This window comes from Galeopterus variegatus, unplaced genomic scaffold, assembly GCF_000696425.1.
Source record: "Galeopterus variegatus unplaced genomic scaffold, G_variegatus-3.0.2 Scaffold1560, whole genome shotgun sequence".
NCBI lineage: Eukaryota > Metazoa > Chordata > Mammalia > Dermoptera > Cynocephalidae > Galeopterus > Galeopterus variegatus.
The window spans coordinates 116785-135532 of NW_007727671.1; the positions used below are offsets into that span (position 1 = coordinate 116785).

Sequence of the window (18748 nt, forward strand, 5' to 3'; positions counted from 1 at the left end):
GAGTTGATTTTAGTATATGGTTATATGGTGAGAGGTATGGGTCTAGTTTCATTCTCCTGCATATGGATATCCAGTTATCCCAGCACTATTTGCTGAAGAGGCAGTCCCTACCCCAGTGAATAGGCTTGGTGCCTTTGTCAAAGATCAGATGGCAGTAAGTGTGTGGGTTGATTTCTGGATTCTCTATTCTATTCCATTGATCAGTGTGTCTGTTTTTATGCCAGTACCATACTGTTTTGGTTATTATAGCTTTGTAGTATAGCTTAAACTAAATGAAGTACTTTCTGACCCTTCATCATTATGTGCTGAATTATGAAAGAATTTTGTGACTTCATCTTATAGCTCACTATTTCAATTCTTCATGGCATCCACTCTGCCATTAATCCCATCTGCTGAGTTTTTAATATATTTTCACTGATCAAAATTTTAATTTCCAAAGATAAGTAACAGACTTTTGTATGATTACAATATCCTTTCATCCTTTCACATCTCTTTTTTTTTTTCTGGCAGCTGGCCAGTATGGGAATCCAAACCCTTGACCTTGGTGTTATCAGCACCATGCTCTAACCGAGTGAGCTATCAAGCCAGTCCTCCTTTCACATCTCTTATGTACACTAATACCTAAGCATATTAATTACACTTATAGGTCTTAATCTGTGCTCTATTGACTATTGCCTAAGTTGTTAGTTCTCTTACTTGTAGTGATAATTCTCTTTCAAGTGATTTGCTTTCATCAAATACTTACAATTCTGTGTTCTGTGTTCATTTTTGAATTTGTGTCCCCCACAGCTGTCTTGAACTCCTGTATCTGCTTACCCTATCCCATATGCAGTGGTTGTATGGAAAAGGCAGATCATGCTGCCAGGCAAAGTCTGCCAGTATCTAGTCTTCTGAGTATGAGGGTTCCTTCTTCCTCCAAGGTGTGCCCATCCTGGGCATTATTCTATTCTATCAGCTCAAGCCTCCATAATTACCACCAGTGGTTGTATGGAAAAGGCAGATCATGCTGCCAGGCAAAGTCTGCCAGTATCTAGTCTTCTGAGTATGAGGGTTCCTTCTTCCGCCAAGGTGTGCCCATCCTGGGCATTATTCTATTCTATCAGCTCAAGCCTCCATAATTACCACTCTTAAAAAAGGCAGATATCTCTGCTATCACTGCTGTGCACACATGGTACAAGGGGTTTCAAAGTAATCAAATGTCTAACATTTGCCCCAGGTACACCTTCCCTTGCCTGTATTCACTGCTTCTGGGCTTAAAGCACTATGGAAAGTTCTGCATGTATCCTCCCCTTAGACTATTCTGTAGAACTGTGGTTTTCTTTTATGTTCCAATCACACCTATCTTCTACCTTTCAGAGATACCTCAGAACTTCTAGTCCATCAAAAGTACCCATTTTGTCTCCCATTACTATTGTAAATAATGAATAATATCTAGTATAACAGAAAAAATATGAGCTTTAGAGTCTGAAGTCCTTAGGTTTAAATCCTGGCTACCCCACTTTTTGGCTTCTGGGAACTCAGAGAAGTTACTTAACTACTCTGCACCTAAACTACCTTATGTGTTAGAACCTTACATGAGATGAATGTAAAGTACCCAATAAAATGCCCAGCACACAGTAAGTATCCATAAACATTAATTTCCTTACCCTCTTGCCTAAACCAAGGTTATCAACCCCATAATTAAGATTCCATGATTCTGAGGTCAATATATTTTACAAGTCACCTCTTTTTACTAAGATTTCTGATTATAGGTTTCCAACATATATGCATAGAAGTAAAGACTTTTGAATTATCTAACAGAGAAACAGTTTTCTTCAGAAATGTCTAAAACCTGGCTACTAGAATACTTATTGAAATTGCAAGTTCATAAAAACTGTTCTTTTATATATAGGACAGAAAACTGTGCTTTCATTAGGTCATACTAAAACTAAGAAGTATATCAGCATTATCCCTCAGTGATACTTAGCATAATATTAAGCCCAATGAAATAAGACAGCAGTCATGAGGATGCAATAAGCAATGGATATAACACTTTTGCTAGTGCTATTTAGCATCGGTTGCTTCATTTGTGAAAATTATAATTTCATAACAAAATTCTCCATTACTTCAGTCATTGTTTCCTTTAGAAAAATAAAACAAAGCTAAGAAGTTTCAGTAGAAAAATGCTTCTTCACTATGCATATTAGAAAAGTAGTTTTATTTTGTTTCTGAATCTGACTTGGTATTTCAAACACAGTCCACCAGAAAAATAAATTTTGTGGTAGAACAAAACATTATTTTTTACAACTATTTACCTACTTGGTTAAGGGCAGAGACCTTTCAAATAGCTTGATCTGGAAAAGTGGCTATTAAATTAAGTTATTTAAGTTTCACTACATTGAATTCTTTTGAGAAATACAAATTATTCATCAATATCTACGCATGAATTTCTAACATAGATTACAAAATTATCATCATATGTTATTAGTCCTAAATGATTTATGAATAATTAAGAAATATCATTCCCATAAACCTAATATTTTATAAGAAAAATAAGTAAAAGTAATTGTGGAACTCCTAAGAAGAAAATACCTATATACAAAGGTTTTTCTTTTGCTTCTTCAACTATTTTGTTTAAATGAATTTTCAGGTCTTGTAATTATTATTTATCTACCTTAATCCATTTATAAATCCTACTCACTATTTTCAAATGTTACAATAAACATTTAACTTACTTTCTGATCACAATTGCCCAGTCTTCTGTATAACTTCTTATACAATCTCTAACATGTGGATCCATTTCACTATTTTAAAAAAGAAAATATATTTGTAATTTAGACAGGAAAGTATTGATGTTTGTGAATTTGGTTTCTGCAGTTCTTGTTCTTATAACAGGAAACACCATCACAAGAAATAGTATCTAAATAAAATAATGGAAGGCAGCTTTTCTACATTTACACTAAAACCAAAAGAAGATAAATGACTCCTTACTTTTCTTCAGGTACAGCTGAAACAAGGGTTCTGCAGTCCCTTGGACTATAAACAACTTCAATATCATCTGGAGGAAATTCAATCAAATCCCGTAAAGGCCCAGAATCCACAGCTAAAGGATGAGTAATGAGGTAATCTTCCAAATCCACTGGATCCACTGCTTCGGTGAGGGGCACCTTTATAAAGAAGGATGAGTATAAGAGGTGGGCAAAATGAAGAGGTGAATGTAAGAATTTTAAAACTTTTAGCAAAGAAATTTTATTTTTAAAATATGATTTTAACCTAGTTCTTTCTAAAGTTTCAACAGAAACTCAGCCAGATGTATTAAAGAAATCACAAAGTGTTGGTCTTCTTATACTCCTTTACATTTTTGGTTATATGATCTTTAACTTCCTTGCTTAGACTGTGCCCATAATTCTCACATAAAAACAGTAATCATAATTAACAGTTTTATCATACCTTACAGTACTCATTGGAAGGATTCTTTTTTCCTTTTTCATATCTTTGGAATTTTCATTGCTAAGTTTCTAAACAAGACTCTTACTTTATTTGTTGTTATTGTTGATTATCCTTGTAAAAACATATAATCAGAACATTATAGGATGAAAAATGGCCCTCCAAAAATTCTCCATATCCTAATCATGGACCCTGTGCGTGTTACCTTGTATGGAAAAATAAAATAAAAGCGTCTTTGCAAATGTGATTAAGGATCTTAAAATGGGGACATTACCCTGTATTATCTGGGTGGGTCATAAATACAAACACTGATATCCTTATAAAGAGACAGAGGGAGATTTAGGCCATACACACAGAGAAGAAAGCCACATGAAAAGGAAGCAGAGAAGGATTTGAACATTCTGGCCTTAAAGATATAATACACTTTTAAATAATCCATAAGTTATAGAAGTCTGAACAGTAAAATGAAAAAAATACATTGAACTAAATAAAAATACAACATAAAATTTGTGGGATGAGGTAAATGCAAATAAAAAACACAATGAAAGACTACTTCACACCCACTACAATGGCTATTTTTTTTTTAAATTTATTGAAACATAATTGATTATATATATATTTGTGGGGTACAGAGTTGATTATCAGTATTGGCTATGATTTTTTTAAAAAACAGAAAATAACAAGTGTAAGCAAGGATATGGAGAAATTAGATGCTTTGTGCATTACTGGTGGGAATGTATAATGGTGCAGTTGCTGTGGAAAACAGATGATGGTTCCTCAAAAAGCATACAAAAAACATAGGATCTCCCTATGATCCAGCAATTCCACTTCTAGGTATATACCCAAGACAATTAAAAATAGGGATTCAAACAGATACAAACACCACGTATAAACACCATGTTCATAGAAGCATTATTCATAGTAGTCAAAAGGCAGGAACAACCCAAATGACTATCAACAGATGAATGGATAAACAAAATGTGATATATATGATGGATCTTCAAAAAGTACATGGAAAGATTTGTACTACCTTTTAATTCCATTTTCCACGAACTTTTTGAAGTACTCTCATACATACAATGGAATATTAGTCAGCCTTAAAAAGGAATGAAATTCTGATACATGCTACAACCTAGCATGTCTTCATGGGTTATAGTTATTCATGATAACTAAATCTAGGGCCTGACTATGAAAGTTTTGAGTAGTTGAGATATAATTCAGGATGCAAGATAAAGGAGTTCATGACACAAAGAGCTTATTGGAAGGATCATCTCCACTAGCATTGAAATCACCCAGAAATCCATATAACCTAAAATTTCTCCAATGAGCACGTTACTGTTATTAAAAGTAAACTTCATGTTCTAAAATTTTAATAACACAAACAGCATAAACATGTTATTATGAGTCAGTCAAACTGTTATTTCTCTAGCACACCATGTTTGTTCAATTATATCCTTTCATAGCTAAATGGAAAATATTAATGCATAACTCCACCTATCACTCTTATTTTTTAGTTTTCTACAGCATTTGAAAAAAAGACCTCTAATTTTAAGACAAATGGAGGTATGTTTTTAATTCTTATACCTAATTAATAAATAAGAGTTTTTATCAAAACTGATTACCCTCATGCTAGTTTTTTTAATGAGGGCATCTCTGACATAGTACCTAGCTTACAATAATGATTCAATAAATATATATTCCTTTCTATAAAATGCTTCAGTGCCTATTTCTAGAATAGACTCCTAAATTTTCATGTGATGAATCACCTTGGGCCTAGGAAGTTCTACACGTAAAATTCCAGAGTTGATTAAATCCTGAATGTAAAATGACTAGGAAGTTTACACTTCCATGACACCCTCTAATACCTTCTCCCAGCTCAGATTCCAAGAAAGAGTAAATAGCAACAAGTAACGTTATGAGAGTAGTTATGGAACCCAATCTATTCACTCTAATCTTTTCACTATTTTTTCATGGCTTACTCAGTAAAAGACCAATAACAAACCATATTCTGAATATGATACTTACTGTGGTGTGATGGGATATATTGCCAACAATGTTCAGGTTTTTGAGTAGCTGGGGAGAACCACTGTATTGCCCAGAGATCTGCTTCCTAACTTCAGCTGCCACCGTTCTATAACAAAGAAATCAAATCCATTACACGCATTGTTTATTTTATTTTATTTTTTATTTTATTTTGTTGATATACAATGTGGTTGATTATTGTGGACACACATTGTTTAAAAAAAAACCCAAAAACCCAGTTTAAAATGGACTCTCAGTCCATTGCACTTAAAGTAAAATAAACCTAATGGCCTAGTTTTGAGGCCAGCTTGATGACAATTTTGTTCTGGATTGTTCTCAAGCTAGTGGTTGAATTCAAAGCTCTGAACAACTTGGTCCCTATTAGAATTTCTAACTGGGTTTCAAGATAATCTCATTTTCCAAAAAATTATCCAATTTAGGATGTAATCTTTTCCCCTAATTCTCTTCAGTGTCGCCTTCCTTCTTTCACATTAAATCATTCCACACACATTTATTGAGCACTGTTATAAGCCAACTACACAATTAGAAATTCTTGATACAAAGATAAGTTATCATTCTTTAAGGCTCAAATACAGAATCAGCTCAACTTGTTTTTTATAGGTGATTTGAGGTACTTAGATCATATTTGTGTTTTAAAAGGCTAACTCATTTATTCATAACTGCCAAAACGTGGAAGCAACAAAGCTGTCCTTCAAAGGCTAAATCGATAAACGAACCATGGTACATCCATACAATGGAATATTATTCAGTGATAAAAAGAAATGAGCTATCAAGCCACAAAAAGACATGGAGAAACCTTAAAAGAATACTGTTAAGTGAAAGAAGCCAATCTGAAAAGACTACATACTGTATGATTCCTGGAAAAGACAAAATTTATGGAGACAGCAAAAAGACCAGTGGTTGGCAAGGGAGGGAGAGGGCACGAGAAGGGAGGGATAAAGAAGTGGAACACAGTGGAACAATGAAACTATCTGGTATAATACTGTAATAATGGATATGTGTATATATATATATAAAATAATAATCATTATTCTGTAATGATGGATATATGTCATTATATATTTACCAAAACCCATAGAATGTACAACACAAAGAGTAAACCTTAATTAATCTATGGGCTTTAGTTAATAATAATGTATATCAATATTGGCTCATCAATTATAACTACTTTCAACTCATTTTTCTGTTCCTAAAACTACTCCAAAAAAGTCTACTAATTAAAAATAACAACAAGGTTAACTCGGAACAGACAAGGGAGGAAGAGAAGAGTATCAAGAAAACAATTGGAGGTTAGAATTGAAAACTGGAGAGGGAATGAAACCTCTGAGAGACAGAATAGATTGAAGAGAGGGCAGAGGGCAAATTCTGTAAAGCCTCTGTGTGAAAAGACAAGAACATTCATTCAGTTTAGAACTCCATTAGCCTTTTAATGAAGCCTATATAAATGTGAGTATTCACCGTTATGTCTAGTTTAAAGTTTAAACTTACATATCCTGATCCTTTCATCAAAACTTAGATAAGAATATGAAAAAGCCTTTAAAAAGAGAGACATGGAACAAATATTCTGTATCTATCCACTGCAGTGATACTTAACTCAGTCTACCAATATCAGCACTACCTCAGTGTTGCTAGGCTATATCATGAGTAATCCAAATTGCTATATTTCATCAAATTCAAGATGTCATCAGTTGTTAAGACGTGACATTACTCCATGTATAACTAAGAAAAAAAAACCTTGTCAATTAATCATCACACCATCAATTAACTGATGATTTTCAGAAGATGTTAAAATGTGAAACTTAAATAAATGAAAGATGTTACTTCAAAAAGAGATAATCTTTTGTTTAATAACAGACATTTAGAAGATAATCCCCATACTACAAATATCTGTCTTACTTTTGTATGACATAATTTCCCAGAAAAAGTAAATCAGTCGGTAATAATTTGAAAATAAGGTAAGATAATGCAACAAGAACCATTTCCAAACTGAGCTATAATAGCAAAGGGATATATTTACTCCAAGACCTGTCTTTTTTGTTTTTTGTTTTTTATGGTGGCTGGCCTGTGCAGGAATCTGAACCCTTGACCTTGGCGTTATTAGCACCTCACTCTCCCAAGTGAGCCACCAGCAAACTCAACATGCAGACCTTTTGAAAAGATTTCATGGAATGGTAGTGACGAAATCTTCTGAAATCTAAAATAGTATCTCTTAACCATACCATGATAGAAAGTATGCAAGAAAAAAATGTGATGAATATTTTTTTTAATGCCAATACCACACTAATTTTGATTACTGTAGCTTTGTAGTAAGTTTTGAAATTGTTTGAGTCCTCCAACTTTGGTTTTTGGGATTTTTGTTTTGTTTTGTTTTGTTTTGTTTTTTGGTGGCTGGCTGTTATTAGGATCTGAAACTGTGACCTTGGTGTTATAAGGTGAGCTCTAACCAACTGAGGTAACCGGCAGCCCTTAGGTATGTGATGAACAAATATAGGTCACATCAGTTAAAATCCTTTATTTTACATTACTGTTTTCCAGAAACAATTTTTCTTACTCTTAGCAATAGCTCATAGAGTAAAGCAAAACAAAGAATCGTTTTTAATTCTAATAAGCTATTAATATTAACTGCCAAGTAGAAAGAATAGGTCAAAAATTCTATACTTAATTATGCTTCTAAATTATAATATGAAATACTTTTTTCCCTCCCACAAAAATATGATCCAATATCTGACCTATTTATGAAGTTGGGGGGGTATTTGTATGAAGTAGGAGCCAAAAGGCTCCTACTTTATTTATTTATTTATTTTTTGTCTTTTTTCGTGACCGGCAACGGATCGCAACCCTCAGTGTCGCGCCCGTACCGGACCAGGACCGGCAACGGGATCGCAACCCTCGGTGTTGTCCCTGCTCCTCGCTCAGCCAGTGAGCGGCCGGTCTGTATGTGGGATCCGAACCCTCGGTGGGAGCGCTGCCGCGCTTCCCAAGCGGCGCACTGTAGCAGTGCGCCACCGGGCCGGCCCAAGGCTCCTACTTTAAATGAAATGAAAAAAGGGAGAGAAAGAAGCTTTAGCCAAAGAAAGCCTCAGTTAAAGAGGAAGAGAAAAATATGCCCATCCAAGGGCAACCGGCTTAGAATTCCAAGAATTTAAGATTTGCTTAATTGTTAAGATGATAGTAGCTAACTCAGGAGAATGCAGATGTAAGTACTATGCATTTTAAGATTAGACACTCGCTTATGGTCACAAGATGTTTGGTTCTTTGTAAAGAGATCAAGATAACATCACTGATGAGCCTGTTTTGCAGAAACTGATAGTTTTGAAGGAAAGACTCCTGACCACAAGCAAGCCCACTGTACAGGTAGACTCCAGACTTGGGGGCATCAAGGAATCATCAAGATGCCAAAAATAATTATGCTGATTTTATGCTGAACCAATCAGAATCCTTCACAATACTGAGATCCTCACTCGATTTTTACTCTAGGAAAATCCCTGCTTGGCAGACATCAGGAAACACGGGTTTTGACAGCATAAGCTGCCCATTCTCCTTCGCTGTCGCCACTCAGTAAAAAGTTTAACTTTTCTACTGCAAAGCTTAGGGTGCAAAGTTTGGCTTTAGCTGCGCATCAGGCAAGCAGACCCCTTTGGATTAGTTAACATTTACCTCTTTATGAACTCTCTTCATGTCCACATGCTCCCTCACTATATTAATACACATTAGAGTTTTCACAAAAGAAAGCATTCACTCACACCCTTCACCATAGGATGTTGAAAAAAAACAGCAAAGGACCCACATCCTGAATGAAAATTATGTTGCACTTAATCTTTCCTCTAACCCACTCCCACTTTCGGGTGCTCCATCTAGCCAGTATTTCCAGAATGACCCAAGGATGATAAAACCAATCTAGGCATGTCTCTCTTATCTCTAGTCATTCTTCATGGGACCAGAAGTAATGACTAAGCAATTAAAGAGAGTTCAGAATAAAGTCACAAAATACAGCAGCAATGTCAAATAAGAGAATACGAACACTTGGAACAGGTACTATTTATATCTAAGATAGAAGTCAGGGCAGAAGTGAAGGCACGAATGTATCAGGGACAAGGCAAAAAAGGGCTAGCTAGAAATCCCCAAAAGAAAAGGGACAAGAATAGCAGATACTAAAGTGCTGTGAATGTCCAAGTCCAAGACTGGTGATTGATGGGTTGAATCAAGAATTCTACCATTACCTACAGTTGGTATTAAAGATTTAAAAAGAAGATTAAAGAAAGGCAACATTTTATCACCTAAGTATCTGTGTCAAAGATATTTAACTTGAATTGAATCAAACCTTTGCATCAAACTTCTTTACGGTTTTACAGGAAATACAGAGGACAATGTATCAAGTTAATACCACGAGGAAACAATCAGACAAAAACTAGAAGGCAGATCATTCTATGTGTCAAGTTTCTTTAACAAGTCAATGTGATGGCTAAATAAATAAGGGCAGTGGGCTAAATTTTAGCATAAAAAAGACTTAGGACTAAAAGATAAAGTCTATTTAAGAGGGGAGAAAAACAAACTTAAGAGATATAATCAGTGCAACATATGATTCTCAACTGGATCCTGACATGTAAAAACCAGTGATAAAAGACACTTTGGGGAACAATGAGAAATTTGTACACGGCCAAGGTTTCACATAAGAGTTGAGGTTTTTTGTTTTTGTTTTTGCTTTTTTATGTGTGAAAGCACTATTATACTAATTCAGGAGAATGTCCTTATATTTTAGAGATGCAAATGATATTTGTAGTCCAGTTTAAAAGTCTTCAGTTATTATTATTCTGCCTTAGAGGGGAAAACTAACGAATTAGATATGGAGTAAGATGAGGCAAATAACCTTCAAGAAGTACATCACATCCTCCATAAAGCCATGCCTGATTATTTCTGTTCTGTTTCACTCAGGTTAGACACTCCTCCATTGTGCTTTCAGAGCACCCTGTGTTTATGTGTATAAGTTCAAGGAAACGGAGCTTCCAGGAGGCTAATTCCGACAGGCAGCAGACTAGACTTGCTTTCTACTGTTAAATACAATGCATCTTGCTGACATGGAACTTGATTTCAGTGGTAGGAAAGTCCAATGTTTGTAAACATTATTTTTGACAGAAGCATAAAAATTGCAAAATAGGTTTCTCTGGAATAAAAGTTTTCTCTGCAATACTCAAATATGATAGTATGGTAGGGAGAAAAAAGATAGAGTGAAGTAGCAAGAATTTGGCTTCTCAGGTCAGGCACACTCACTCTTCAGAAGCACCTTTGCAACCTCCTTGAGGAATCAGTGAGGACAAGAAAAGTTCACCACTGACGAGTATGCTATGCTGTCTCTTATTTTGTATAAATTAAAACAGGTTAATTTCTACCATTAAAGAAAATATATATTCTTTAACTCTGGTGGCATTTTTCTATCAAAAACTCTCTCATTGTGATAACTGAATAATACCTCAGTCACAACACCTATAAAATTGTTTTGAAATCTGTTTAATCTACCTCCTTGCAAAGAACTGAGCAATTGAAAGGCAGGACTTCATTTTACTTACCTTTGCACTCTAGCAGAGTGCCTACCCCTTACAGACTGCTTAATAAATGTTTACAGAGCTGAGGTTAAAAAAATTGGACTAGAAGAGAGAAATTCGTAATTCCTTTCCCCAAAAGGGTAGTTAAATAAGAATAGTACATTCAAACAACTGATGTGAGTGCCTGGAGGGCAGGAACCATATCTTATTAATCTCCACATCTTCAATGCCTAGGACAATGGGGAGAAAAAGAAATGGAGAGACAAGGATAAGAGTGTAGGGAGAGAAAAAGAGAGAGGTAGGGAATAAGAATTAATTTAGAGACTACCTAGTACATAAACTTTCAAAACGTCTTTTAAAGAAAACCAATCTGTAAGTATTATAGGTTTCTAATTGATTAGAAAGGGAATAGAAAAGTATGCCTTTTTATTTGTTACTGTCAAATAGGCAAATATTTGCTGAGGGAAAAAATATCTCAATCTGGAAAAGAATCTAAATGTATTACCTTTTCTTTAAGAGCCTAGTTGACATCATTACTGTAAGGCCCCATAGAAGACCCCAAAGGAGGCACTCCCTAAAACATGGTGCTTTTCTCTTCCGGGTCCTAACAATCTCGCCGGCGCCAAGGTGCAGCCTATCAGAAATCATTACCCGCCCCCGGCCAATCAACTACCGCCCCATATACTAACCACCCTCTCCCAGAACCGGCTCTATATAAATGTATGCTTCTCCCCCGAATAAAGCAGAACTTCTCCGGTGAACTGTCAGCTCGGGTCCTGTCGTCCTTTCAATTACTATCTTACTTGTTAACTGGTAAAGTAAAAAACCACTACTGAAACACAATACTCTTCTATTCTAAATGGAAACTCGTTTTTTCTTTTTAACAACTTTTTTTACAAGACATATAATTTGTTTACTTAGCTCAAAATGGTCTCTAATATATCTTTAGCATACGTGCAAAGGGCTGGCTCCAAAATTACTTTCAAGATCTACTATTATGTAAATAAAGTTACTATGAGAAGCAGAGGAAATAACAATTTTCCAATATGAAGAAGAAAAAAAATATATGAAAAAAAAAACCTGATACAAGGAAGACCTCTTTAAAAATAAATAAATAAAAGGTTCAGCCAGCCCCCAAAAAGAAAAAAAATTCAAACTTCGCAAAAAAGGTAAAAACCATTTCCAATCCCCCATCCTATTCCCCAAATGTAACCACTTAATATTTTCTTGGATATCCTTCAAGAAAAAGATGTATATATATAAGCAAATAGCTTGGAAATCTTTCCATATCAACACATAACTAATAATACTACCAGCAACATTTGTCAAGCACTTACAATGTGCCACAAGCACTTACAATGTGCAAAGTGTTAGTTTCTTACACCTCATTTAATCTTCAGAAAAACTCTTATGAAGTTTCGAGATACTGATATTAGGATACTGAAGTTTCCAGAGGTTACGGTCATATTACTAATAAGGAATAGCACCAAGATCTGAATATAGGGATCCCATTCTTAACTACTGCCCTCCTTTTTCTTTTTTTTTTTTTTCCTTTTTGTCTTTTTTCATGTCCAGCAACGGATCGCAACCCTCAGTGTCGCACCCGTACCGGACCAGGACCGGGACCGGCAAGGGGATCGCAACCCTCGGTGTTGCGCCCACACCTCGCTCAGCCAGTGAGCGGGAACCGGTCTGTATGTGGGATCTGAACCCTCGGCGGGAGCGCCGCCGCACTCCCAAGCGGCGCACTGTAGCAGTGCGCCACCGGGCCGGCCCTCACTGCCCTCCTTTTAACCTGCTAGAATCCATGGTTGAATAAACTGGAATATATTTAACCAGTCTCTTCTGGTGGATATTTAAGTTATTTCTAATTTTTTGCAAAGACTTCATGAGGACAGAGATTTTTGCCTGAATCAGGAATTATGGATAATTTTTATCTTCTCTTTTCGGCCTTCTGTATTTCCAAATTTTCTGTAGCAACACATTTTATAATCAGAAAAAAAAAAAAAGATATTTTTAGATAAATTTCAAAACTAAAGAAACTTTCCCAAGTTTATGAAAGGTATAAGCAGGGTTTGAATTCAGATCCAAAGAGTTCCTGAGGCCTCTTTCTAGGGAAACAAGTTTCAAAGATAAGTGATTCTAGCTATAGTTCATATTAATGATTACTCTATTTTTCAAAACCTACCCTATGAGGTCAGTTAAAGATGCCCAGTGATAATGTCTAGTGTATATACTAACATATTAATAGGAATGCTATAATGACTACCATCATTGTTATTATGTTTTCTATCTTCATGGATGATTAAATAAAACCATCTGAGTGATCTGAGTCAGTCTTTGTGTCACTTTTAAGTTAGCCTGTGCTGAAATCTTTAGGAACACAGAGGACTGGGCATTAGTAACCATTAAAAGCTCAAGAAAACCAAAATGCATATAGGCTGATATGTGAAACAAAAGAACAGAAAGTGTCCTTCTATATAACATGCTTAACATTTAAGACACAGCTCCTTTTCAGGGGGAGATAAAGAAAAAAGATGTCAGATGTCTCATGTATCCCATCTGATACTATTTTGGGATAACATTTAAGTCAAAGATTTAGAAAGCATGGTATTAAGGAGACTTGTATACCTCCACAACTATGAGCTACAGCATTTCACTGTCTCTCAATTTCCTCAGGTAAAATATGGTTATAATACTGCTCCCTACTTCATAGAACATACTAAATTATAATTACAGGAAAAAAAAGAATTCAAAAGTTTAGCATTTATTAATATTAACTCTGACCTGAAATAGGCAACTAAAAATGAGGAGGGGAACCTCTACTATAAAAGTTAATTCTCCCAAAAGGAGGTAATTTTACCTTAAATTCTACCCTACTTCATAAAAATAAAGCCAGAATCTTCTTACCCACAAACGTACAAATTAGATCCTGGTATGAACTGCATACAAGTAGTTGCTAAGTCCCGTTTATTCTAACTCTTAAATATTTCTCAAATCTTTGTCTCCTTCCCTTTTTTCTACAGCATCTGCCATACTTAATGGTGAAATTCTGAATGCTTTCCTCCTTAGATAGGGAAGAAAGCCAGTGTGTGTGCTCTCATCACTTGTATTCAACACTGCACTGGAGGTTCTAGCCAGTACAATTGGGGAGGAGGGGGGAGGAAAGAAAGAAATTAAAGGCATTTGGATTGGAAAGGAAGAAATAAAACAGTCTTTCCTCATGGAAAAAATGATCCTGTATACAGAAAATTCTAAGGAACCCACAAAAAAATACTAAAACTAATAAATGAGTTCAGCAAAGTTCAATATTCAAAAATCAACTGTATTTCTACATACTAGCAAAGAAGAAAGAAAACAAAAATAATTTTTAAAATTTCATTCATGATATCAAAAACAATGAAAACTTCAAAACATTGCTGAAATTGAAAACAAAAATAATTTTTAAAATTTCATTCATGATATCAAAAACAATGAAAACTTCAAAACATTGCTGAAATTAAATAAGATCTAAATAAATGAAGAAATACTCCATTTTCATGGATTAGAAGACTCAGTATTGTTCAGATGGCAATCTTCCCCAAACTGATCTGCAGATTCAGTGCATTCTCTATCAAAATGTCAACAGGATTTTTGCAAAAACTGGTATACTTTTACACTGATTTTGATCCTAAAATGTATATGGAAATGCAAATAATCCAGAACAGCAAAAACAATTTTGAAAACAAGTAAAAAGTTGGAGGACTCACACTCATGGATTTCAAAATTTACTGTAAAGCAAGAGTAACCAGAATAGTGTGGTCAGTACTATTCAGGACAGACATACAGATCAATGAAACAGAATTGAGAGTCAAGAAATAAATTCTTACATTTACGGTCAATTGATTTTTGACAAAGGTGCTGCTTTGTTTAAATGTGTCCCTCCAAAATTCAGGAACTGGAAACTTAATCCCCAGTGTAAGTGTATATAAATGAATATCTTAATTACCCCAGGGTAAGAAAATATTTCTTAAATAAGACCTATAAAGTACTAACCATTAAAAAAAGACTGACAAATTAAACTACGTTAAAACTGAGAACTTACAGTTTTCAAAAGACTCCACTAAAAGTATTAAAACCACAGGGTGGGAAAAGATATTTGCTACACAAATAATCAATAAATGACTAATACACTGATTCTGTGTAAAGTACTCACACAAAATCGGTAAGAAAAAAAAAACCCAAAGGGAAAAAACAATGGAGGGTAACATTTAATTTAATTTGATTTAATTTAAGAAGGGGTAAAATTTAAATAGGCAATTTACAAAAGAGGAATTTCGAATGGTCAGTAAACGTGCAAAACAGAGCTCAATCTCATTAGTAATCAAGTAAATAAAAACTAAAACTTTTACAATGAGATAGCATCATACATCCACCAGATTGGCAAAAATGAAAAAAACTGGCAATACCAAGCAATGGCAACTATGTAAAGCAACACTGTTGTGGGAGGGTAAAATTGACAATTACTTTAGAAAACAGTGTGGCATTACCTAATAAACTTGAGATAAATAAAATTGCTTTCATGAGCAATAAAATATCGATGACCTAGCAATTCCACATCTGGGTATTCCCTAGAGAAACTCATATGTACCAGAATATATATATATATATATATATAGGACTGTTCATAGGAATATTTTTTCTGAAAGTCAAAAACTGGAAACAATTCCAAATGTCGAATGGATAAATTAGGGTGTATTTATATAAAGAGATACTATAAAGCAATAAAAATGAATGAACTTCAAGTATTCACAATATCATAAATGAATCCCACGAATATAATTCTGAACAAAGGAAGCAAGACAGAAAAGCATACAAACATACAATATGACTCCATGGGGTGTATTTATATAAAGAGATACTATAAAGCAATAAAAATGAATGAACTTCAAGTATTCACAATATCATAAATGAATCCCACAAATATAATTCTGAACAAAGGAAGCAAGACAGAAAAGCATACAAACATACAATATGACTCCATTCAAATAACTTCAAAAACAGAAAAAACTATATTGCTTAGGAATGCATTCATAGGAGGTAACAATAAAAAAAGCAAGTTAATGGTTACCTCAAAAGTCAGAATAGAAGACTGGAGTAGTCTGAAGAATGGGCAAGATTTAGAAAAAAAGAGGAAGAATATACAGAAAAGAAATAACAGCAAAACAGTTACAGAGAAGGAAATGAGCATAATATTTGTAAGGGTACAGTGATAACACCAGACTGACCAGAGGACAGAGTGTACTCTAGAGAATAAATCAACAAAAGGAGAACCAGATTACAGATAAACTTAAAATGCAAGCAAAAGTTTGGATTTAATATGGCAAGAAACCACTATACATTCTTGAATAAAAGAATGTCATGACAAAAGCTGTGTTTCAGGGGGACTTAATTTGCAACACATCTGAATTAGAGGAGAGAGAGGCTAGATCAGCTATGACCCTGTTGTGGTCATTCAGAAGTAAAGGAATAAAAGATGTTCTAAGATGGCAGGGTGGCATTCAAACACTTCTTATGCGTCCAGTATCCACAAGACTCTGGGCTAAGCCCTGGAAATAAAAGTCAAGAACTCAACCTTCCATCAATAATCTGTGAAAAGCAGTATAAAAATAGGGGAAAAGGAAAAAGGCAGGGAGAGGGGCACGCAAGAATGAGAAATTTTTTAAAAGTAGCCCATGAAATCAGTGATGAGGAAAAGAAATAAGTCAAAGGTTCCTAACCCCTCAAGAATTCTATAATTCAAGTAGACATAGGTAAGCACATCTGTATGTCCCAAAGACTGATGAGGAGAACAAGTAGGAAGTAATACATACATGGGGAAAATGTGACTAGAAAAGAAAAAAGAATGATTGGTTTGGCAGCTAGAAATGCCAGAAGACTCAATGGTTCTTTGTTTTATGATGAGAAAAGCATGTCTTATGGTTTAAAGGAAAGATCCATAAAAAGAAATAGATGGAAGGAGTTAGAAAGGAAAGGCAAAATTGGGAATCAAGGTTCTGAAGGAGGTGGCAAGGAATGGGGTTTCAAAGTACAATAAACTGAGTAAGCTTTAGAAACAAGAGAACTTTCAGGCTCTAGAGAAAAATGGTTTAATGACATATTGAGACAGTAGTATATTAAGGTTAAAATAAAGGACACTTGTTTGTCTCAAACTTTTCAGCAAAAGATGAGGAAGGGAACCAAAAATGGTAAATAAGAAAAATGATTTGGAATAAACCTCATCTCAAATGAGAAGACATTAATTAATAAAGAACAATTCTGGACCATTCTAGTCTCCCTCTAACTCTATTCTGCAGCTCAGGAGCAAAAAGTAGGTTAGATATTCAGCATTAAAAATTCGTGAAATGAGTACAACAAAAGATGAGGAAATATATGTGTCCAAAGAGATGAAACAGGCAGCACTGAAGTAGTTTATAACATATGGAACTATAAAGTGAACAAAGAAAATTTTGCAGACTGAAAGAGTGGGCCTATCCAGCCAGAGTAAAAACAACTAAGGTATTAAATCAGCCTATATCCAGGAAATCCTATTCATATAAGAATTTCCTCAGAAATAAAGACCTGACAGAAACCTTTCATTAAATTCCACTTCTTAGCCAGCAAAATGATATCCAATTAACAAAAGAAAGAATAAGAAAGCAACCATAAGTTTTGGATGCTAACAGTTAAATAAAAAGTATAAGATCTGAAATCACAGGACTAGGATTTGAGTCCCAATTTAGGCAAATAATATCACTTTTTCTAGGTTTAATTCCTCATCTGGAAAATGGTAATAATTATAATAGTAAATAATATAGGAATAATAATAGCAATTGCTAACTTTTTTAATGCTTAAGTTCTAAGCACAGTAATAAGTGTTTTCACATGTTTGAACTCATTTAATTCTCACATTAACTTTATGGAGGCTTTTATCCCCATTTTTCTGATTAGGAAACCAAGACAGAGAGGTTTGATCAACTACTCAGAATTACACAGCCATTACGTGGGGTAGGCAGAATTTCAACCTGTGCAATCTGATCCCAGAGCCTACATTCTTTACTATGCTCTTCTGCTTCTCTGGGTTATGAAGATGAGAATGTACTAAAAAGTACTTAGGTGTATACAAATATTCATAATTACTGCTGAATATCAAGAGACACGACAAAATAATCCACATAAAATCCTAGACTATTAATATAGAAACAGTCAGCATTCCATAAATGCATAAGCCTTGTCCTCAAGAAGCAGGGAGGACAGACAAGAAAAGAGGCAATTACTTGATATGGACTAAGTATACATGCTGCTTTCCTACGATGAGCTGAGGTAAGCAGTATAATCAGACATGAGAATAAAGAGCTTTCAGAAATCACCAAATTACAGCCTCAAAAAATAACAGTACTAAATGCAAAGGGCTAAAAAATGACTGAGCCAGAAAAGAGATCAGTATAATTCTTATTAAAGGTTTCTGGACAATCATGAAGCCTTAAAAAAAACATAAGGTTTCGAACAGCAATAGGCTTTTCACAGAGTAGCAAATTTCATATATGCACATTATGGAAAGGATTATCACTTTCAAGAAAAGGTCCCAAGTCACATTATAAATAATGCAATAAAAAAAGTAGTTTATGACTACCTAGCCACTACATACAAAGCATTGTTCTAAGCACTTCAGAGGTATCAATTTATTTAATACTCACAACAACCCTATAAGGTAAGTTCTA

The 18748-nt window shown here is 34.6% G+C and overlaps 1 protein-coding gene across 1 annotated transcript in view; it reads right to left on the reverse strand.

Moving 5' to 3' along the window:
* The window catches only part of DOCK7 (dedicator of cytokinesis 7), a gene marked incomplete at its 3' end in the record, with an annotated part of 112841 nt that extends 107291 nt beyond the window's left edge, over positions 1-5550 (reverse strand). Inside the window, exons 1-3 of the mRNA XM_008577674.1 lie at positions 5452-5550; positions 2971-3146; positions 2715-2783 (exon numbers count right to left, since the gene is read on the reverse strand). Of these exons, the coding sequence (XP_008575896.1) occupies positions 2715-2779 (65 nt within the window). The remainder of the gene's footprint in view (positions 1-2714; positions 2784-2970; positions 3147-5451) is intronic.
* Positions 5551-18748: the final 13198 nt, after the last annotated feature.